General features: G+C 37.4%; 1 protein-coding gene across 1 annotated transcript; it reads left to right on the forward strand.

Moving 5' to 3' along the window:
* The first annotated feature begins 3,514 nt into the window (after positions 1–3,514).
* On the forward strand, positions 3,515–23,432 carry LOC128612903 (intraflagellar transport protein 43 homolog A). The gene is made up of 9 exons (XM_053633395.1): positions 3,515–3,670; positions 4,105–4,212; positions 10,063–10,133; positions 14,951–14,986; positions 15,489–15,535; positions 19,795–19,867; positions 22,446–22,521; positions 22,721–22,783; positions 23,117–23,432. Exons 1-9 carry the CDS (start codon positions 3,617–3,619, stop codon positions 23,225–23,227), a joined length of 639 nt encoding a protein of 212 aa, XP_053489370.1. The 5' UTR covers positions 3,515–3,616; the 3' UTR covers positions 23,228–23,432.

The raw sequence follows: 23,432 nt of genomic DNA on the forward strand, positions 1-23,432 counted from the left end.
ACTTACGTTTAACATCCATGAGCTCCCTCTAGTGGATTTTCTCAGAACAGGCACACATTGGACAGACTATTTCTCACCTATATCATTTAAAATGAGCCTCGCTATGACGCTACACGCTCAGGCTTCCCAGTCGTAATTTCGTCTACACGATCTTTTTCTTCTATGATAAAATGAAAAGGTATATACATGTATTTGGGGGCACAGGAGCTTAGTCGTTAGCACGTTTGCCTCGGACCTCCAGGGTTGAGGACTCAAATCCTGCCTCTGCCCTGTGTGTGAGGAGTTTGTATGTTCTCCCAGTGCTTTGGGGGTTTCATCCGTGTACTCCGGTTTCCTCCCCAGTCCAAAGGCATGTGCTGTAGGCTGACTGGCATTTTCAAAATTGTCCGTAGTGTGTGAATGTGTGTGCGACTGTGCTTCAGACTAACAGAGACCCTGAGTAGTTTAAGAGGTACAGAAAATGGATGGATAGATAGATAGATATGCACGTTTGGTGTTTTGTTATTGTTTATTCATTTTATCAGGCTGTTCACCCATCACAAAACCTAAATGAGTATGAGTGTGTGATGCCTTACAATGGGGAGGCGACCCATCCAGGATGTATTTCTGCATTTGTGCCCAGTGATGCCCAGGAGTGTCCCGATCTAAAATATGATGGGATGTAAATGGTAAATGGTCTGCACTTATATCGCGCATTTTAACCTTAGTGGTTCTAAGGTTAGTGGTTCTGGATGTAATGTTGTAGTAAAATAATCAACAACGCAGTTGATTGTTTTCCAATAACATCAAGTCCTGAAGTTTTATTCCTCTTATACTACACCAATCTGCTATGTGTGGTATCTATTAGTGGGTGTTCCCTCAACAGCCTCTTTTATTTCTCTGAACTAAAGTTAATAAGACTGTTATAGAGAAACCAGAATGTGCAAAGTCCTTTCTCCTGAAGACTTTCCTGTAGTGGAGAACAGTTTTACCTCTGAGTGTTACAGCATTGAACCGAGGACCCTGGAGCTATGAGATAACACTACCCACTGTGCCATGCCACACAAATAAACATCCCCTCACTGAAAACTTCACCATATCAATGATTACATGCTTCTTTATTCACTTGTTTATGTTGAGCTTTTACGATGAATTACTGTGAATTACTTGCTTGTATCGCTGTTCATTTGAGCTGTGTCTATCAGCTGGGTCTCTGAATGAATTTGTCTTCATGTCTGAACAATACCATTCAAGCTGTTCATTCATGTAATATTGATAATGAACAACCTTTTATGCAAAGGTCCTTACATTCTCTAGCTGCAATGAACAAACCCTTGCCAGGTTTCTGTGTAAGGCTGCAAATCAACATTTCTATATATGGTGAGGTCCAAGACGTTTAAATCAACATTTCTGGCAATATTCTAGTAAACAATAAAAGACTCCAGATTTCTGGCACTCAACCAAGTATCCATTGACTAACAAAAATAAACTCCATCTGACGCCAAAAACTTAAATTAGCTCTCAGTGAATAGTTTTACCACAAGGACACGGACTCTACATGACTTTACATGCCACATCCTCCCTAAAATATTCAGATAATCTTATTAAACATTGCTGACTGTCTTACACTTTCTCCCACTGATTGCAGATTTTTGTTCGCTGACAATATGGATGTAAAAATCAGTCTTGCTCAATAAAACATAGTGTGTTCATGGACTCTCTCTTGTTAAGACCTTCACCTTATACGTAATCTTTAACTTTAATTAACAATACTAAGGACAATATGAAAGGAACAACACAATGTATATTTTCAGCTTATCTTAAATTTTGCCAATCAGCCAAAACAGGCCTGGGGTCTAAAATTTGTTTCTTTAGTTCTTCACTGGTGTTACAAGGGCTACATACCTAACAAGCTAATAGAAGTTAATGACCATACATTAGTGTCTGGAAAGCTCCGGTAATGATCACACACTTGAACTGATGAATTGTTCAACTGCGTGGCTTCTGATGCTGTGCAACATACTGTATTATCTATAGGAGCAATCAAGTACATGTGCAGACAAAGCACTACTTCTTTGACTTAATTTATATATGTAAATTATTAAATGTATATAATAATAATAATAATAATAATAATCAAGTGATGTTTGAGGTGAGTATGATATAGGAGATACTTTTGGCATGCAATTTGTATAATGTAATCCTAAGCTTACATTATTTGTAAGCTATATTATCCTTATGGCTATAGTGTGAAAAAACAAAAAAAAAGAAAAGTCTAATTCAGAGATGAACATGTAAGTTCACTATTTGGTTAGAATACACACACATTTTTTTTTTTTTGTCTTTGCATTGGCTTTATGAGTACTGGAAAAGTGAAACAAGAAAAAGAAGGTCAAATGATATGCCAGAGTGATATTTAAAAAAAAAATGCAATCAGGGTAGTAATAATACCATACTGTGTGTGTGTGTGTGTGTGTGTGTGTGTATATATATATATATATATATATATATATATATATACACATATACACATACACACACACACACACACACACACACACATATATATACACATACATATACATACATACATACATACATATATATATATATATATATATATATATATATATATATATATATATATATATATATATATAGAGAGAGAGAGAGAGAGAGAGAGAGAGAGAGAGAGAGATAGATAGATAGATAGATAGATAGATAGATAGATTATGTAGTTAAAAAGACAAAGGTGGATGTGATAATGATCACGTTTGGTGTACTAGTCAGGAGTAGCAAAACTGACGCTGAGTCTCTAAACCCAGCACTCATATGTGGACGTGTGATAGCCTGTTCTATGGCTGCAACAATCCTGATGAGAGTTCTGTCCCCTTTTCCTCACACACCAATTTCGGCCCATGAGAGCCTTAATAATAAGATTATAAATTGAATCAGGTGTGTTAAATGAGGTTGAATGTTTGCTCTCCAGGACTGGAATCTGACCCTCCTGACACATCTCATGGATGTGGAGATCACTGACTGGTACTCACCAGATATTATTATTCATCTTTGTCATTTTAATTATATAATCAATTGATTGACTATATACAGTATTACAACAGTATTTTTAATACTATTACTGAAATATAGTAGGTTACATTTCCTATGGAATAGCTAGAAAAATGACTATACAGGTGCATCTAAAAAAACTAGAATATCGTGGAAAAATTCATTTTCCCCGTAATTTAATTTAAAAAGTGGAACTTTCATATTTTCTAGATTCATTACACAGTGAAATATTTCAAGACTTTTTTTTTTGTTTTAATCCTGATGATTACGGCTTACAGCTCATGGAAATCAAAGATATTATATTAGCCGTAATCATCAATCACGATATTCTAATTTTTTGAGATGCACCTGTAATAAGAAACAAAACAAACAAAATCACTGCGCCTGCGCACTCTGAATCCATTTCAAATTGCAATTAAAATAGTTCTACTTTGAAATGATTTAATTGCTCAGTTTTGTTTCCTTGGAGACGGTTGCTGTGCGACGCTTCCTCATCTCCAGGAAGTAAAACTCCAGAGAGGAGGAGCAACAGGAATCTTCTAGAGACGCTGTCCCAAAAAAAAAAATTATGGACGACTCGTTGCAAATAGGTGATAATGGATTTAACGGATATCCAAAAAGTGTAAGTTACGTTCATTTAAAATAATTAAAGAGTGAATGCACATATCGCGAGTTTTTTTATTAGTGTATTTGAACTGGTAGTCAGTTGGTTAGCAAAGAAGCTTAGCTAGCCTATGGAGACGCTAAGGTTACTTGTGAACGCTAGGTTAGCTCACAGGATCTTGCTAGTTAGCAAACATTTGTGATTTAACGACAAGGCAAACAGTTTTTTTTATAGATATATATATTGGGATTTTAAATGCAACAAACAGTCTAACGAGCGAGCTAGCTAATACTTCTGGCATGTGTTGAACTGAAGCGTCAGGTTGCCTTAGCAACATAAAATGGTCGCTGGTAAAGAGACCGGAAATGATTATCTGTTCCAGACCATTAACAACATATTTCGGTTAATTAAAAGTATTTGATTTAATGCTGTGTTCCTAATTTATTCAACAGTCTGCAAAAAGTGGCAGAAGGGCTCGCCAGGCTGTTGACCAGGCGTCTGCAGAAGAGTCGCGTCCCGGCAGGAAGTCGTCCTCCTCTGGCATGTCAGCACCTGGAGAGGTGAGTCCTGAGATTTACTGTACTCGGTGTCACTGACACTGCACATCCATCTGAAATCCATCTTACTTTACATTACATTTATCATTATAAGACCTAATCATACTGGTGTATCTGCTCCTGCAAACCAAGGAGGAGGAGGATACGGTACAGTAACATGCATGGCTTTGCCTGTAGTGTTAATAGATGTGTACATTGTTCTGTAAATTTATACCATGTAGTAATAGCCATTGGACTTTAATTGATTAAAGGGGCTTACATGCCAACATCAGCTACCCTAAAAATGACTTGGTATAAAGTTACAGTACTTGTGTTGTAGGCCAGGGGTTCTCAAACTTTTTACAGTCTTCTTTTGTGGAACCCTTTATCTTAAAATAAATAAATAAATCCTTTGATCCCTCAGTAATTATTTATTCTTTACAAACAGGCTATTAATAAAGTTGGGAATTCCCTAATGTATAGAGACCTTTGGAACACCCTTTAGTTTCCACCACTGAAATGAAATGAGAAAATCGCAGACCCCCTGGCCTTGCTTAGCGGACCCTACTTTGAGAACCATGGTATTTAGGCTATATAAAGTTTTTAGCTCACATTTATTTACACAGTGTGAATGAGTACACATTTTTGATATTACTGTAGGAATACTGTAAACTAAGTGGTATTTGGGTTGTGGATCATGGTAATCATATGAGTGTATCATAGCAGCAGTGTTACTACAACTACTACTACTACTACTACTACTAATAATAATAGTAATAAGCAGATCACTTTTTGTACAGTACAGTTAGAGACTAGAGGTCATTTTTCTGTGCACAATTTGTGTTAATCGTCCTCTAGCCCAGCAATGCTGCTGCACCTGATACTCTTGTACCACAGCGACACACACTACAATGCCACTACCATGTCAGTGTTACAGCTGCACTATAAAACATGGTAGCCCCATTAAGTTATGTGAACGTATTTCTTCTCTTTAACTCCAATTGTCATGACAAGTTTTGTATATTGAACTCAAGTTTATGAAAAAAAATGAAACTTAAAATAATCCGTTATCTTGACTTGTAAAACTTGTAAAAACGTAACTTTTTGAGTTGAAACAAAGGTTATTTTTAAGTCGGGATTACTCATGTTTTTAAGGCAACAGGTGAATTTTCATTTCCAAGTTTAACCACCTGAAATGTGTGAGAATGATCCAGCACCCAAATATAATCTATGTAGTAGTGGTTCTATGGTGGCGTCTTTCCGCTGGTGCTCGGGGTAGAGGTGGGTTAACAAACCGTCTAAAGTCCAAACTGAGTGCATATGATAACATTGCAAATGTTTTAATTACTACATTATGTCAAATTCAATGATGCTGCAGAGATTAATACAGGTCTAATGTACATAAAGATCTTTCCTCCTGCTGTGGGCTTTTTGTACTATCAACCTCAGTCATTTATATTTGTCGCTCCAGTGTAGCTGTCTTGCATCAACACAATGGCATCTACAGTATGGAGGTTTTGGTTTGTCCCCAGGAGTGATGAGAGCTCTACATGGACTGGCTTTTCTCCACTAGGAATTCCAGCAATGTTTTTTGTTTTTTTTCCCCCCTTCTGTAAACTTCCTAAATTAGACTAACTTGTCTGATGCAAAAACATGTTTCTCGTGCACTCTATGACCTTCCATCTAGATTAAATACATTTTTGGGGTCTTGTGTGACAGGGCCAGTTTTAAACTCCTGTTGTTCTAAAAATATATTCTGCATCAAATATGTTCCATTTTTGACTTGCGCGAGGCATTCCGGTGAGATAGGCAACAGTGGACCTACAGTATATTCTCACATTAAAATGTGGAGAGCACGTTATATGAAGCAAGCTCATGTTCAGATGAGTCATTTGTATTGGAAAAGCTCTGGAAATGCATGCTACAGTATGACAATAAAGGTTCATTCTGAAGTGTTGTGTTAAATGCTGGTCTGACACACATTATATGAAACTGTTACGCTTCCATTTTCCAGCATTTTAGTCCACTTGTGTGTTTTATTTGCCACCTCTCTCTATTTTTTTTACTCCCATGCATTAGTTAAGTGTAAACTTCACAGAAATCAGATCAAAACCCACATTTCCACATTCTGTGCACTGTGAAGTTTATCTGTAATCACAGTTTACAATGACATCATGACTGTGCAGTCTGTAGTTGCATTGCAAATATATTATACGCATTGGAGGGTAGCATGGTGGAGCAGTAGGTAGCATTGCCACCTCACAGCTCCAGGGTCTACGGTTGGATCCTGAGCTCGGGCTACTGTCTGTGTGGCAATACATCTTCTACCGGTCTGTATGAGTTTCCTCCAGGTACACCAGTTTCTTCCTACCTCCCCAAAACCTGCCAGTATGTGGACTGACTACTGTGAAGTGCCCCTAGAGTGATCTGGACTAACATCCCATCCAGAGTGTGTCCCCACTGTCCACCCAGTGTCCCTGGGATAGGCTCTAGATCCATTGCAACCCGAACCAGGATATAACGCTTACTGAAAATTAACGACTGAAATACTCATGGGGAAACAAACAAACAAAAACCTTGTATGTGCAGCCTATTCACTTTCTCACGGTCTGTTTTTAATTTTGTGCTATGAGTCAGCAATTAAAGATAAAAGGATTTAATACTGTAAATAAGCTGATGATGTAACTTCTGGAGATACAGGCGATGATGCTAGGCTAATGTTCGTGATCATTAGCATTCATTATGGACAGCGACATAAGAAGCCGCTGATCTGCAGCAGCTTTGCGTGCCTCACGTTTGGTCTCGAGTGGTGGTTTCTTAAATCACTCCACCGCTGGCAAAGCAGCAAAGCTTTTCAATGCTTGTGAATTTCCCAAAAGTACTGTGGCAAATTTGGAGTGTTTGGGCATTAGCTATGGCTATATCCCAGGAAGCAAAACAAGATCATGTGAACTCATCTCATCAGCAGTACTGTAAAATGATTTTATTGTTTATATATAAACCATTTATAAATTAAAGATTGCACGAGTTACCATCACCATTAAATACCAGCCTAAATAAAACACATTACGTAGCTTTGGTCTGATATAATTAAAGTAACTTTAGGGCTATAAATTCATTTTCTCATTGGAAAATCTTTGAGAAGCCTGGAGACATTGATAAACAGACTGTTGTCATTATTTCAGCTGACCTTATTCTTCCCACAATCCTCTTTTCCCATATGCCATGAAATTACTTGTTCCATTTTAATAGGACAACCAACTGCTTTTGTTCTTCTTTTTCTGTCTCTATATGTGGCTATTCAGCTTCACATAGCTGTGGTGAACGAGCTCAGTAATGGCAGATTATTTATTTCATGTAAAGCTAAAGACATTCCTCCAGGACGTTGTGTCATTTGCCGACCCAATTTGGTAATGTGAAATGCTGTGGGTTTTTTAGACCCATTTATTGCCCACCCACCCTCACTGTACTATTCCATCATTCAAAAGTTCCTCTGTTTTTTGTTTTTTTCCCGGTTGACGTCTGTGATCTTAATCCAATTGACTATTTTCAGAATCGGAGAATGAGAGAGCAGAAGGCTGTTTTTCCTGGAGTTATGTTGGCTCATTCCTAGCATTCAGCATTCTCAGCGCTCCTGTGTGCAGTTCCCACACTCTCCCATTCTTTCTACTGCTCATTCTCCAGCATCGGCTCTTAACCCCAGAAAGGAATGGATCTGTTTTCACCGGAAACCCAACACACACATGTACAGTAGAGCTGATTAGATTATCAGGGAGCATGAGTCATACAACCTGCTAATGAACTCTTTTAGATGTGAAAAGTAATAGCAGTAATAAAGTAATAAACATGAAACAGACTACACTGTCTGATGTAAATCTTAAGCGTTCCTTAAGTTATAAAGTTGTTTTAATAGCATTCACTAAAGCAAGCAAGTAAGTTTTTAGTTCACCAGTTTCATTCTGTTACGCTAAACCTCCAAGCAGTAAGTACTAAATAATTTATTAACTTTAAAAAAAAAAAAAAAAAAAAGAATTTGTTTATAGTGTATTAATGTCTGACAGAAGCATAAAACATTTTAAATGACGAAACAGTTTATTTTTTAAAATCAGATTTCACCTAAAATGGCACTAAATGTAAATTCTTTGACGTCTCATAATCACAGTAGCTTTGGTGATGTATTTCCGTGTTTTATATATTCATCACAGCAATTTGCCAATGTGAACATTTTTGTATTTGTAAAATAATGATGCATACATTTTAATTGCTTATATTTACATTTAAGGTTGTCCCAAAACATTAGTTTCTTCCATTCTAACAGCTATAAACAGTCATTTGCTCACTTTCTCTTAAAGGTAATAAGACTGAAACAAACGTCCCAACACTAGAGACTCCTAAAAAAAACAAAAAACAAAAAAAAAACCCTAAATAAACATTTCCTTACAGAAATCTCAATAATTACACTCATTTTAAAAATCTGTTCATGTGGCACGCCTGCCATAGAAATCCTCATGTTAGCTGTTACTATTAGAACAAGCGCGATTATATAAACCTGTCATTTGCCTTCCAGCCACAGCTACTTTCAGAGCTGCTGTTATAGAAAATGAATCAACACCTTCTGACCAATCAGATTTGAGAATTCATCAGTGCTGTGGTATCAGTGTAATTAGCTCTCCATACTGTAATGTATCAATATGATGATTCTTGCCTTTTATGGTCATTTCACAAAATGAAACTTTTCTTGACTAACACATGCGTCTTTTAAAAAGGCATCAGACTAGATATTGACATATATTGTGTTCAGCCATAAAAATGTGGCATAATTTTCACCAGATGTTGGTTTTTTTTCTTTCATTTCTGGATCTGAATATGGTTTGTGTTACAATTTCATTAGCGATAAGAGGCTGATAATAAATCTAATTGTTCATAAATCAGCTACAAAAAACATTTTGTTAATATTAATATTTTGACTCTTGTTGCTTATGCTAATTTGTTCTATTAATAAGCACCAAGTTTATGAAATATTTCCTGATGTCCTTGTGGGGAAGTCACATAACACTGGAGTGTTTCTTTTTATGGTTTTATTTCATGCAGAAAGTTTACTGATCCAGCAAGTAAGTTTAAGCATTGTTCTAAACAACAATAGCATCTCTGTGCACCGTTGCATCTTTCATAAATCATATGCAAACTTAATCAGGGTTTGTTCTGAGTACAAAGTATTAGAAAACACAGCAGATTGTATTGGACATTTTTGTTATTGTTCCTTGTGGTTAATTGTTGTTTGTGGTTGAAACAACTAGCTGTCAGGTTGAGTGACTTGTGACTGATGTAAGTTAGGGATGTCGGAAGAACAAAGCAGTGTAGTGCCTGCGCCAAAAGAAGCAGATGAGCCTGATTTTTCCTTAAATTCATAGCAGTGTTCTCACAAACATCCATCTTTGAAAGCATGTATTATTTATTGAAGTGGAGTATTTATGTATGTATTTTGAACAAAAAATACCATTACGTATTCCTATAGGTGTTTTAAAAAAAAAAAAATTTATTCTAACATTTATAGCTTTGGCAGTGCAAGCACTGTGGGACATTAGAGAAGATTCATAGGGAGTGTCTGCATAGTTTAGTTAATCTAGAGCTTTAATCTAGGAACACCTTATTCAGCCAAAGAATGTGTGTCTTTAGTAAATGACTAAATCTTCCTCCAGGTGTCTTAGATTACAGATTAGTGAGCATGCTCTGTATAGCAGAGGCACACTAGCATAGTTAATATATGAATTCCTTTTAAACACATGTATGGCTGACCCTATAGTAACACTGAATGGTGTGCATGTAAAAAGTTTTGTGACATTTTCAGCTCACTAATTGTTTGTCATTTGTTAGGGACCTCCACCTAAGCCACCTCGCAGACAGGGAGGTTGGGCTGAAGAGTCCACTGGGACCGGCTCTGCCAAGTGAGTTCACACAAATCTCTAACACAAATCTCTGGCCTACTTGTGAAAGATGTGACACTCCATTCACTGAATGAGTGTGTAGTTTACATTTTCTTATATGTGAAAATACATTGCTACCCATCATCGTCTGTAGCCTACATCTTGGTGAGGATAACACAGAGTCTGAAGCATTGACTGATGCTTGAATGTGTATACTTATGTACACACACACACACACACACACACACACACACACTTGAATTGCTGTTCTTGTAGGGTTTAATCCTATGGAATGAATATATAAATGCTCTCTAATCCTCAGTGCAAACCCAACTTTAACCTGACCCTGACTGCATCATTATATTCATTCTTAATCTAACCCTAACTAACCCAAAGCACACTCCTACCCCTTTTTGTCTGGAACAAATTATATAAGCGTACACATACACAATTGTTCATCAACAATTGATGAACAATCAATTGTTCATCAACTCCTTCCCAGGCAAAACATTAGTTTTGTCACATAATCCTTTCAGGTAAGAATGCCAACAGTGTCTTGAGAGCGTTCCTGCCAATTCTGGCCAAATTTTCCATTCCCCCATAAATAAATAAATAAACAAACAAATAAATAAATAAATAAAAAAGTCACAGTGTTCCATCGTGTACATCTAATAAGTCATGCACTGATTTGGCCCTGTGCATTCTGATATGTGGAGAGTCAGAGCTGTGTTTTTCTTGGACATGAAGCACAAAGGGAAACCTCAGACTCTGGCCAACAAACTGGCCATCTAGTTTAAATTATGCTCATCCAGGTGAGCAACCTATTGACTTTGTACAAATAAGGCAGATGCAGACTCTTTTTTTTTTGTTGTTTTTTTTGGCTCAAGCAGCTTATTAAAGGTAAATATAATAGTACAAATCTATGAATCTATCATGATCTATCAATCACGAATAACCAGTATCATAAACAGAACTGTAGTGTTGCTTCTTCTGTGATAAAAGCAGTAACTGACTACAGATTAGAAGTTACTTACTGCTTTTATCACAGAAGAAACAACACCACAGCTCAGTTTATGACATGGTTCATTTGTAAAGCACCTAACTGAACACTGTACTTCCACATTTGGTTAAAATCTGTTCACGCATACCAACTGTACACCTGTACCAACATGATAGATCAGGCTGGTTCTTCAAATCTGGCCCTCAAGATCCACTGTCCTGCAGAGGTTACTCACAATTTTTACAGCAGAATGCTACTATAGAGGACTTATTTCTGTCAAAATGTCAGGTTCGTATCTGGTCCCCCACCAGAGATATTCAACCTAAAAGTGAGGGAAATTTTTAAAAATTGCCTCCATTTATTTAAAAAGAAAAGAGAAGTCTTAAACCTGAAATGTTCTGCATGCACACATACATATACTTACTTAGGTATCCACTAAAAAATTGAGACTGAGACTCGAACCTTTCCCATTATAAACTGACCCTAAAAGTGGAACTGTGAGCAATCTTGAGCATTACATTTGGACTTGCGTTTTAAGTTTAAGGAACATGAATGTGCAAAATGTTTATTTATGTACATGTTCCTTGTAATGTGCTCTAGAGATCAGTTTTTTGTTCCAAGGAGCTAGGACCATCCTGAGCCGAGATATTGAGGTTTCTGTAAACAGCTGTATAACCAAAATTTGTTGTTTGCCATAACATAGAGATAGCTGTTGTAGTTAAACCAAGTAAAATCTATATATTTTTAAAGACACTGGTGGTTTTGCAATGACAATACATATAGGTAATCACACAAAATTTTTTTTAGGAAAATTAAAAATGCTCTCGCAACCTGCATCGGACCACTGGAGATGGAATGAGCATTTATAAAAATGATATATAAAATGATTTACTATGTTTTTGGTGTCACAATAAGATAAAGGTTGACGTTAGTCAGCAATGAATCCAAATGACTCACAGTTATTATATGTGCATAAAAGTGAATGTCAAGCCCTTCATCAAATATCTGGCTCCAAATTGGGTAGTAATTCACTAAATGTTATATGTTGATATATTTTTTAATAACAAAGTATTTAGGCTTTGCTAGAAGTGTGTTATTTATTTATTTATTTATTTATTTTCAAAAAAACAAAATCATTATTGTTATTTAAAAAAATTATAGTTCAGTTACAAAATCTTTCAGACCTGCTTTTAAACTTTTTTAGTGGTTAGTGAATGCAGTGTCTTGTATGAGTCACTGGAGGGCGATGTTCTCTGTGCAACTAAAGTGAGAAAGCTGTGCAGGCTTGAATAAGTTTAATCCAACATTATATTATTAATTCTTACAGATCAACAAGACAAGATTTTACTTATCAAATCTTATTGTAAAAAGGAAGCTATTCGGATTGAGAGAAGCCGTGGTGTATAAAGCTCATTCTGTTGTATCACCGCACTCGGTAGTCTGTCAGTGGCAATGTGTCGCTTGTTCCAGTTGATTCAGTGCTCTGCTGCTTCACTGCCTCTCTCCTTTAAAACTAGAGATGCATATAGCGGCACTCTGAAGTGAACAAGCCAGCTAGATTGGATTCATTTGCATGGTTTTCTGACTCACTGGTCCGGGCAGTAGCGAGAACCTCTATACATCTGTCTCAAGACAGGTCAGGGTGTCAGCTCGGTGCGTCCGCCTTGATTTTCTCTTTTCTGTGGAAGAGAGATAAAGGAGAGAGAAAGAGTGGATGGAGTGCTGTATAAGGTGTTAAAGGGGTTCACGATGCATTGATCCTGCACTGTGAAACAAAGTAACTAATGGTCCCCTCTAGAGCAGGCAAGGACTTTTTTTTTTGCTCAATGTCACTCCTCGCGCTCAATCACCGCCGCCCTGCTCGCACTAATCCCACAGCAGAAATCCCAGGATTTGCAGATCTATCACTCCTAATTGACACTAACTGATCTGTCAGTTTATTGATGAACCTTTGAAGCCAGGTTGTCACAATATATTTTATCCCTAACAACTTTTTCCAGACAGTTTGACCATGTCTATCGCTTTACCTTACATGAGTCTTAATCAGGGGGTGCTTTAATGTGCTTTAAATACAACTCTGCCTGGACAGGACACACAAAGAGGGCAGCGGGATGAGCAGCCGCTCCCTTACCTTACAGTACAGTACAGAGTGAAACAGGAAACTAGAAATACAGTTGCTGTATCAAACACCGTCACATTGGGTGCCGTCATAACAGGTTAAACATTTTATAATAAGCCCAGTTAACGTCTGTGTAATAAGGCGATCCCCCCCCCAGTTTATGATCTTGGTCACTCTCCTTTATACAGACTCATATGAAACCTGCTTATTACAAATATACAGACTAGTGACAAATTGCTTGAAAAAATGGTGGCTGTGCTTTGGGAGGCTGGCATGATTTGAGTCCACTCCATGTCCCCTTAGAGGTAAGCATGGCTGAAAATATATTAAGGTTATTCTGACTGATTACCTTTATCCTCCTGATGAAACATTTCTGTTCTGTTAGGATTAGTCTCTTTCAGGATCCCTCATCCATAGGGCAAGAGGGCTCATTAAATAGTTTGATGAGGATGAAGATTATGTAAATCAAATGTTGTGGCCTTCAGTCACAGTTACCAGATCGCAACCCAATTGAACATGTATGGGTGATTTTGGAGCAACCGTGCTCTCCACCCCCTTCAAATCACTGACTGAGGGAATATCTTTTGGAAGAATGCTGTACATTACATTTATTAATTTAGCAAACGCTTTTATCCAAAGTGACCTACAAATACGAGCAAAGCGATATATCAAGCAGAGAACAATACAAGTAGTGCTACTATACAAGATTTTTAATTGAGTTCTAGAGGACCAAAGCGCACAGAGTAGAGGTGTAAAAGAGCCAGTGTATGTATGTATGTATGTATGTATTTATTTATTTATTATTTTATAAATTCCGACTTGTGATCTCTCGATGCCTTTTATTTGCCCACTCATGAGCCTCTGTATATCTGAATTTAATAAAGAATACTGTATTTATATATTCACAGTATTAGTGATAGTGCCTGGGTGTTTTTATCTGGTTACACAGAATAAAAAAACATACCGCACAGTTTAATGAAAGTTCAATTAGATCTAATTCGTCTTATTAAAGATTGTGTGTTTATGGCAAATACATTTCTCACAGATTTGTTTTTAGAAAATAATCAATAAAGCTACTACTAGAACATATGAAGATGAAAGCAGATATGTAGCCAAACATTCAATAATCCAATAAAAATGAGAGAGGACCGAATTTTTGACAAAAAACAATTTGAGAAGTGTGTAAATTTGTGTTTGGGAATAAAAGCCCCTGTATTTGTTACCCAGTAGGGGGCACTAAACGCTAAGGGAATCTTTTCTGTTTCTGTTGTACCTGATTAATCAGAATCAACACTGATTTGCTTTATCTGCTTAATTAATGCATGGTGCCCTGAGTGGGCTTTTGCTGTGATCAGTGTCTTGTTTTAAAGGACAGAGGGCAAACCTAAGTGGGGCAGTGCTACTTCTTTTTAATTCTTTTACTGCTCTGTGATGTAGATATAGATTCTCCTGTTCATCTAGTTTATCTAGTAAGTACTTAGTAAGATAAAGTTGGAACGAATTGTTGCAATTAATCAAGTTGTTAAATTATAGAAGAGTAATAAGAGCAAAATTATGCTGTTTGTTTAATAAGGGCTGAAACACTTATCAACAAATGTATCCACTTAATCACTAGTGCTGTGATGATTAAGGACAAAAAGCATTCAATAAGAAAGCATTGCACAAGTCAAAACGTGTTGTTGATTATTTTAACCTTTTCTTTGTTTTCTTTTTGTAAAGAGCTGGAAGAAGGCAAGGTTCTGAGGAGGTCGAGGAGTAAGTTTCATACTTTTCCCTTAATTTTCATTCATGTTTTATTACTTTTTACCATATTGCTGATTAAAAAAAAAAAAAGCAAGAGTAATTTTTTTTTTAAAAAAGAACAGTAGAATAGACCGATTGTTTGCGCTTATTGCTATAAAAATAAAAAATAAAAAAGGAAATTGCCATTGCTTGGAAATTGTCCTTGGTTGCAACTAATCCTGGCATTCCAAGAACAATCACTTAGCCTGATTAAAAGACATCATGGTGGAGTTCTCATCACTTTAGCTAAGGTTGGGGAGGAAAGGGGGGGGGGGGTGTTACGAGACATTTGTCTTTTTTGAATTCTTGCACCACTTTACCTGTGCCTGCAAGCCATGTAGGACATAATTACAGCAAGAGAGATTAGCACAGAAATTTCACCGCTAAGTAACAAGACGTTTTGCTTTGGTGATTAACAATTCCATAGCCTTTGCTCTAACAGACACCTGTTGTTGTTGTTATTGTTTGTGTATAGCCGCCGGTTAAGACCCCAGACCCCCAAGGGCTCGGATGATGAAAGCGGTGAGTATCCCTGTAGTTCTGCTAGTGACACTGCTCAGTTCACCTCTGTTAACACAGATTGCCACAGAGTTCACGCTTACTCCTTGGGTTTGATACTGAATTACAGCAGAGTAATAATAGCCTTTGATTGATCACTGCAGTGCAGTTTTCCAAATATATAACCTCTGTGTTAATTGATAACTGAACTTTGATAACTGAGCAGTATAAAATAATTTATTTGAGAACATGAAGGCAACTGTATATTTCTATGCTAGTCTATGCAATTAAACACAGCGGGTGTGCTGTTACAGGAAAATAATTAACGAAGGGATGGTACGATGCAGCCTGACAAGGGGGATGCATCCTAAAGTCGATTAGATTCCTAGAACAGCTAGTCCTGAAAATTTTATTCCTCTTATACCACAGTAATGTCAACAATTACATTTGTTGTTATTATTATTATTATTATTATTATTATTATTATTATTTATTAAGCAACACATGCACATTGTTAAAAAAAGTGTCAGGTACCTGTTATAAATAACATGATATACTCACACCTCAAAGGAAAGGGTGAGAATTCACCATGCCCACAACCGCACAGGTCATAACTTGAGTGGCAGCACTCGTGCATGTGTTCACTCACACTAGTCCCTGCTCGAAGTGTCTTCCACTGGGAACATGGCTTCCACACACCCTGGAGCTCTTGAGGTCCACCACACAAGTAATGTCAGAACTTTCAGCAAAGCACAGCCTGGAATAATTGTTCCAATTTTTCTACCGAGCAGCAGGGGAAATAAGGGCTGAAATTGCCAAAAGTAAAGAGAAGGGGTGAAGAGCAATGCCACCGGTTGCACAGTTTTAGAAGGCAACACTGGTACAGTTCTGATCTCGAAGGATCTCTGTTTAGGCACAATAAAGATTATTACAGATACATATCAGTGTTTTTATATATATATATATATATATATATATATATATATATATATATATATATATATATGTATATGTATGTATGTATGTAATGTGTGTGTTTTTGTAATTTTGGATAATAAATTTTTGTCATAATGCAAGTATTGAAATTCTCAAGCCATGTTGTCACAATTTATTCGATTAGTTTTTAAATTGAAATTATTTGATATTTTTACAATTTTGCTTGACATTTTTGGTCTACAGACATTACTCTGAAGAAAACGTAAACATTATTTATGTTGAAAAGTGATGGAGTGCTGTTACATTACAACACACCTACTGGCTCTCTTTAATATGCAAAATTGTTTTACATTACTTTAAATGTTAAAAATGTTAGCTTTTAACAATGAAATTTGTATAGATGGAGAAACAGTAAATTTGAAATCCAAAATCACTTTGAATGAAACTTTTTTTTTTTTTTTTTTTTTTTTTTTTTTTTTAAACCAACTGATGTCAAATTTTCATCAGTGATACCGATTTAAGGAACCAAAAATGTAACAATAATATCCCAATAATAATTGACTGATTTAATTTTATAAGTTTAAAATACAGTATGTTCAAGAATAATTGGCAGGTTTCATGTTCCTCTCAGTTGTTTTCGTTAAACAGATGTTTACTGATATGTCTGTTTTCCAAACAGAACCTGCAGTAGAAATAAAAAAAATACTCAATTGTAAACATTTGCACTAAACAGTAATCTGTGTGGATCATTCCAGTCCAGTTAGTGCAAATCTGACTGTAAGCTTAAAGGACTGTACTGTATTGTACTGTACTGTGACTGTATCAATAGCCATCATCATTTTATCATTATGAGTATTGTTTTGAGCTTGTTTATCTGTCTAATATATATAATATCAGTTTCTATAGCCCATGCCTAAAATGGTCAGATATGCTGAGAGACCCTGCTGCTTTAGGATCTGGCCCAGGAAATAGAGCTCAGATGATGATTACCTTGTGAACGGTGAATGCCATTGGCTGGGTTTACTAGGCTCTAAAAGCAGCCACATGCCCAAGCTGGATATGTGTGTGTGTGTGTATGTGTATATATATATATATATATATATATATATATATATATATATATAGGCATGAATATAAAATAGTATTTGCAGTCTTACTGGTCCGATTAGTCCACTCTCTCTGTATTTTATCTGAGCAAATAACCTTGGTGGGCCTATTGGATAGGAGGTAAACAAATCTTAAATGCTGGGAGGTGCAGCCTTGGTTTTTGATGGAGTCGTCATATTAGCTTGTATTCAGTGACCCCTACTTCTCCCCTGACCTCTCATAATAGGCTGCATTGGAACCTCATTTAAAAACGTTGTTTTGCTTTGGCCACTTAATCATGGCGTTTGCATACACAGAGCTAAGCCCCCCATGTTTCACATTGAACTCTGATAGAATTGTGTTGATAGTGCATTATTCGCTGAAGGGGAGGGTTGCGGGGGGAAAACAAGCCTGGAATCTATTTGCGAAGAGCTGGACGTAGAGGCTTTTTGATGTCACTGCGCTAAGACCATTAAATTTGATTGGGGGTCCAGGGGGGACAGATTCTGCTGAACGCACTGCTTTGGAAATGAGAGGACAAAGTGTCACCCAGGACCTCATGAATATGAAGCAGCACTCAGCGCGCGCCTGCATTTATTTGGATATCAGAAACACAGATGAATCTTGTCAGTGACTAAACGAGGCTGGCATTTTTAATTAGATTTAATTAAAAATAAAAGAAAAGCAAGAAGTTATCAATGGAGGCATAAGAGGCCTTGTTATCAGTGACAGAGTGATGGAATTTAACACGAGTTGCAGGGTGTGTCGCTCTGACTGAAGCTGTACAGTCAGAAAATTCCCCAGAGTGTGTCTTGGTTGTTTGAAGTTACATTGAGGTTGATTACAGAGATCATTTTTTAAATGGTCTTTTATGCTGTGGTGTCATAAAATTTTTATTATTTATTTATTTATTTTTTTATGTGTTCACTTTTTAATCTGTGAAGGATAATAAATTAAAATATGAACTGTCTCTCTCTCGCTCTCTTTTTAAAATGATTTTTTTTTATAAACTTCTTTAGATCCTGTGTATTGCTCTCATATGTTCTCAACCATGTGATAAATGACTCTCTTTTGATTAGAACGCAACGGTGCAACAGAGCATCACATTTGTCCAAAAATCAAAGATTAATTTTCATTTTATGCATGTTATGTCAACGCTATGTATAAGTTTTCATGTGAATAATATGCAAATAGTAAAACTTTCCATTAATCAGAGCTTATAATATATTAAGCGAGCATACTAACTGTACCATATCCTCTTCTCCTTTTGTTTCTGACTCCTTCACACTCTCCACTCCCCAACATACACCCACTAACACTTCCTCACTCTAATGAAAGTCCATCCAAAAGGGTGTGGGTGTGTGTTGGGGGGCTGTGAAAGTTTGCCCTGTCCTTCTTTGGGAGCAGCGCCATGCTCTGTCCTGTTGAGTTTTGCCAATTAAAGCGGGTTCCCACTGTTTTGAGCGGCGGGCAGGCAGCTCCTGGCACTGCGGCTCCTGCCAGGGCACGCCGTGACTTCCGACCCCACACAGATGGGCACACCTGGAGCCTAGCCCACTCCGATTGGGCACACAGGTCACCCATTCCAGCCCGAAGGGTCCGTAGGGTAGCCACCAGTGACAAGGCCCAAATGCTGGGGTAGTGGGGGGTAAGGTGGGGTGCGTAAGTGGTGTAGGGGGTGCATAGAGGGTAAGGGGGAGGCACTTTTCAGGGAGCCCCTGGCCAGTGCTCTGCCTCGCAGCAGGAAGAGATGCCGCCTTGCTCACTGAATATTCATGCCCGCCTGGTCACTGTGACAGGGGGCAATGAGGAAGAGGATATTAGCGAGAGAGTGAAAGAGGGATGAGGAGTTGGAGGGAGAGAAGAAGCAGTAGAGGGAGGGTGGGCATCAAATGCCAGTTCACATGCAATATAAACAAAAATTAACAGAGGAGACAGACAGCATCTGTGAAGCCTTATGATTCAAGAGATGTGAGATATGTTGCAGCTTTCAGTAACACCCAGCAGTAGCAAGCAGCATATGGCCAAGCTTGTTCCAAGGGCTTCAGTTCTTTTTTTTTGCTTTCCTTTTTAGAAAAGTTTGCAGAGTGTTTGTGCTCATTTCAAATTTCTGCAGCCAACCTTTCCTTATTGCTCTCTTTTGATCTCTGATCTGTGCCACTTATCTGTTTCTTATCCTCCATTATGTCTAACCAGATTGCAACATCCACCAATAGAGCATGCCTAGTTTATTAATGTTGATGTCTTTTTTTCCCCCTTAGATATCCCTGTGATCCCAGATCTGGATGAAGTACAGGAAGAGGACCTCACCATGCAAGTGGCTGCACCACCAAGGTACACAGCACCTTCGAATCCCAGTAACTTCAACCGCAGTAGAAAGGGAAATTAAATGTCCCGACTATAATTTAGCCCACACTGCAGATTTTTATGCTGGTTTTGAGATGTGTAATAATTGTTGGCAAGTTGTCAGGTTTAAAACTTGACCATGTTGTAGTTATATGTGTAATGGGTTAAGAATGCAAAACGTCACACTCCTTCGACAGTTGAACTGAAAAGACTGAGCCCCAAAAGAGTTGTTAATCTGACAAGCAGACATCTAATCTGACAACACGAAAGTTTCCAGTTGTGAGGAGAGTTGGCATTTAGAGAAGCTTTCTTCACAGTGAGTCTATTCTCACAGGAGTCTCGCAGTGAGTGTAACTGTTTATACAGTACTGTGCAGAAGTCAAAGACAACCCATTTTGTTTTCAATCAAATGGCCATTCAGTACATTCATTCCATTTTCAGACAAACAGCCATGCAGTACTGAAGACCTTTGTGTGATTTTCTGTTAAATACATTTTACCACCAGTACTGTTCATTACTGTTATTGTTCAGAAATGACACAAAGTTGAAATCTGTAAATATTTTATTTGGAATATTGAACTTTAAAGTAAATAAGTACTGCATGGCTGCTTTGACTGAAAATGGAATTAATGACGTGAATGGCCATTTGGTTGGTCTCTGACTCTTGCGCAGTCGTTATGTAAAGTCTGAAAGTATGGAATTTATAGGTCTTCATTTACAGACCTGGAAAAGTATAACCAGAAAACATTTTGGACAAAAAGTATGGATATTCTCTTGTCTAAGTAGGACTAAGGACACTTTTAGAGCTGTCTTTAGACAGTGTTTCTCAGTCTTGGTCGTCGTGTACCCGTGCACATTTGGACATTTTTCCTGTTTCTAACTCACTTGATGGAACAAATCACTTAATCAGTTTTCTTGGAACCGGACTGAGTTGTGTTCTCCCGTGCCTAAACGAACTGCGTCATGGGGGAAAATGCACCAGGGTTCGATTGTAACAGACCAAACAATGGATATGGGAAAGCACCTTAAAATATGAAACAAATGCGTCTCTAGGAACAAAACTGAGACCTGAGAAATTGAGAGACACCTGGGGTAAAAAAACAAAAAGAACCCTGCCCTTAGACATTTCCCTATTGTTGTAATATTTATATAATACTCCTTATATTAGTAAAAGTAAAAGCAGAAATACTTATAACATATAGTGCATGGATGATGGAACGCCTTACTACTTGACTATCAGGTGCTAGCTCAGATGTTATTCATCAGTAGACATCAACAAGTGCTACTGTTTGAATTTAAACTAATGATCTGTGAACAGGATTTTCAGATATTTCACAAATGAGGATTTTATTACACAACTAATAGAAGAAAGATGAGCTTATACTATATAACTGATAACTGACACAGTCAGAGCTTCATGTCACACGTTAGGGGTCTCACTGATCCAGGTTCTGAATGTGGGTGCCCTTTCCCCCTTTGGCTCTCTCTGTGTGTGCCGTGTGTGAGATAATATCCACACTGAACTCATCGTGAGGGCAATGTAGCGTGTAATGTGGCTTAAGTAGGACTGGCATGCATTGCTAGGCCCTGGCTACGTTTACAGACTCGCTCTCAGTTTAATACACGAATTGCAGATAAGCAGCTGGCTTTCAATTTAGAGACGGATTTCTGCTTGGCTTTAGTTTGATTTCGTGTGTCCCAGCGCTTCATAATCAAGTCATTGTTCATGGTGGTTTTTGTTGTTTTGTTTTGGTTCCAGGCTCATCATCATTATGCAATGTGTGGCGTAATGCAGAAATCATTTTGCAGTCTTTAATCTCAGATACACTCTTATTTATATTGCTATCAAACCACAGCAGCATTGAAGTTTCAATTCTGATTGGTCAGCTACTTCACAGGGCGGATACTCCACATAAGATAAGGCTAATTATAAACAGATTTAAAAAAAAATGCCTTTATTTAACAGAAAAAAATGTATAAGCATTGATATGATGAAGGTTTCTGTAAGGAGACATTTATTTAACATTTATGGAAGGCGTCTCCAGTGTCAGTGCTTCGTAACAGTCAGTTTTCCACCACAGACTTTTCTGAACTTTCTGTCAATCTTATTACTACAAAAAACCGTTTGCAACGTCTATATCATAAGCGATAACATGAACTTACGTTATGGACTTTCTACACTAAATGAAATGATAAACAGTTAAACAGATTGTTTGTCGTTCATTAATAAATAAAAAAAAATGTGATCTTTGGCAAATTGGTGTGGAATAAGAGGAATGAAACACTTTGGCATCTGTTGTTCTAAGGAAATAATAAACCTATAATAAACTTTGGTGGAATCATTGATTATTTTCATGTAACAGCACTCCCCATTGTGATTTAGTCCTTACTTAATAGTGCTGAAAGTGTTGGTTGCCATCCTCATCGTTTTTGTTGTTTCTTTTGATGCATTGTATATAGTTTTGCTTGGTTTAAGAGTATGAAATGAAATATACTTTAACGAAACATATAGTTTTTCTTACAATTAAAAATTCCATTTGTAGCTGAATTTCTGTCATTGTCTCAGTATCCAGGTGAACAGAGTGATGACCTACAGGGATCTGGACAATGACCTTATGAAGTATTCAGCATTTCAGACTCTGGTGAGACCCAATTCAGCTGCTCACATAGATTTTCGTCAATGCTGGGAAAGAGCAAAATAGCATTTGGTTCTTTTGCATAGTATTTTTTTTAGTAGATAATTGATAATTGATTATTTCCATTATAATATGAAACATTTTATCCAGGGTGTCCTGTGTAAGGCTGATTTTTGGTTAATGCATAGCCTGTGTTGTTGTCCAGGATGGTGAGATTGACCTGAAACTACTCACCAAGGTTTTAGCACCAGAGCAGGAGGTGAGAGAGGTGAGTGGAGTTTCAGAATCAGATACTTTTTTTTTTCTTTCTCCAGGGATGACCAGCTGCTTTTGGGCCACCAAAGGGGGCCATGCTGTGCCTCTGAAGAACACAAGATTTATGAAACATTAACTTCCACTCTCCATCTCTCCTGTTTTCTCTGTCTCTGTTTTGTCTTGTTTTATGATCGCTTCACTCGTCCCTTCTTCTTGCTCCTGGCCTCGTGCCGTTCTTTCGCTCTTGTCCTTGCTCTGGCTCTTTATCTGTTTCTTCCCTATCCATTTCATGTCCTTCTCTCCATTACTCCTGGCTTTCTCTTTACCTCTCATGCTCTCTGTGCAGGAGGATGTTGGCTGGGACTGGGATCATCTATTTACGGAGGTGTCCTCCGAGCTGCAGACGGAATGGGATCAAGGAGAGAGAGAGGAGCAGTCTCCTCTTCCTGTGGCCTGAGGATAGATGACTTTCAATGAAAGGCCAGTGCATTACTCACTAGGGGGCCTCATCTTGTGCCCTGCCTGAGGTACACCGGCATATATGTATGTATTATAATATTGTAATATTGTTCATATTGAATTTTTAACCAGAAGAATTGTTCTAGTGGCATGTGCTATATGTTTGATATTTTGATATTAAAATCAACCCAGAAAACCTTTCA

Source organism: Ictalurus furcatus, chromosome 9 (assembly GCF_023375685.1).
Source record: "Ictalurus furcatus strain D&B chromosome 9, Billie_1.0, whole genome shotgun sequence".
Lineage (NCBI taxonomy): Eukaryota > Metazoa > Chordata > Actinopteri > Siluriformes > Ictaluridae > Ictalurus > Ictalurus furcatus.

Excerpts from the sequence above, each read along its gene's own strand:
- LOC128612903 (XM_053633395.1), top strand. The coding sequence starts at position 3,617 with ATGGACGACTCGTTGCAAATAGGTGATAATGGATTTAACGGATATCCA. Across the intron at positions 19,868-22,445 it reads CAAGTGGCTGCACCACCAAG|TATCCAGGTGAACAGAGTGA; the intron begins GTACACAGCACC and ends TCATTGTCTCAG. Across the intron at positions 22,784-23,116 it reads CAGAGCAGGAGGTGAGAGAG|GAGGATGTTGGCTGGGACTG; the intron begins GTGAGTGGAGTT and ends CTCTCTGTGCAG.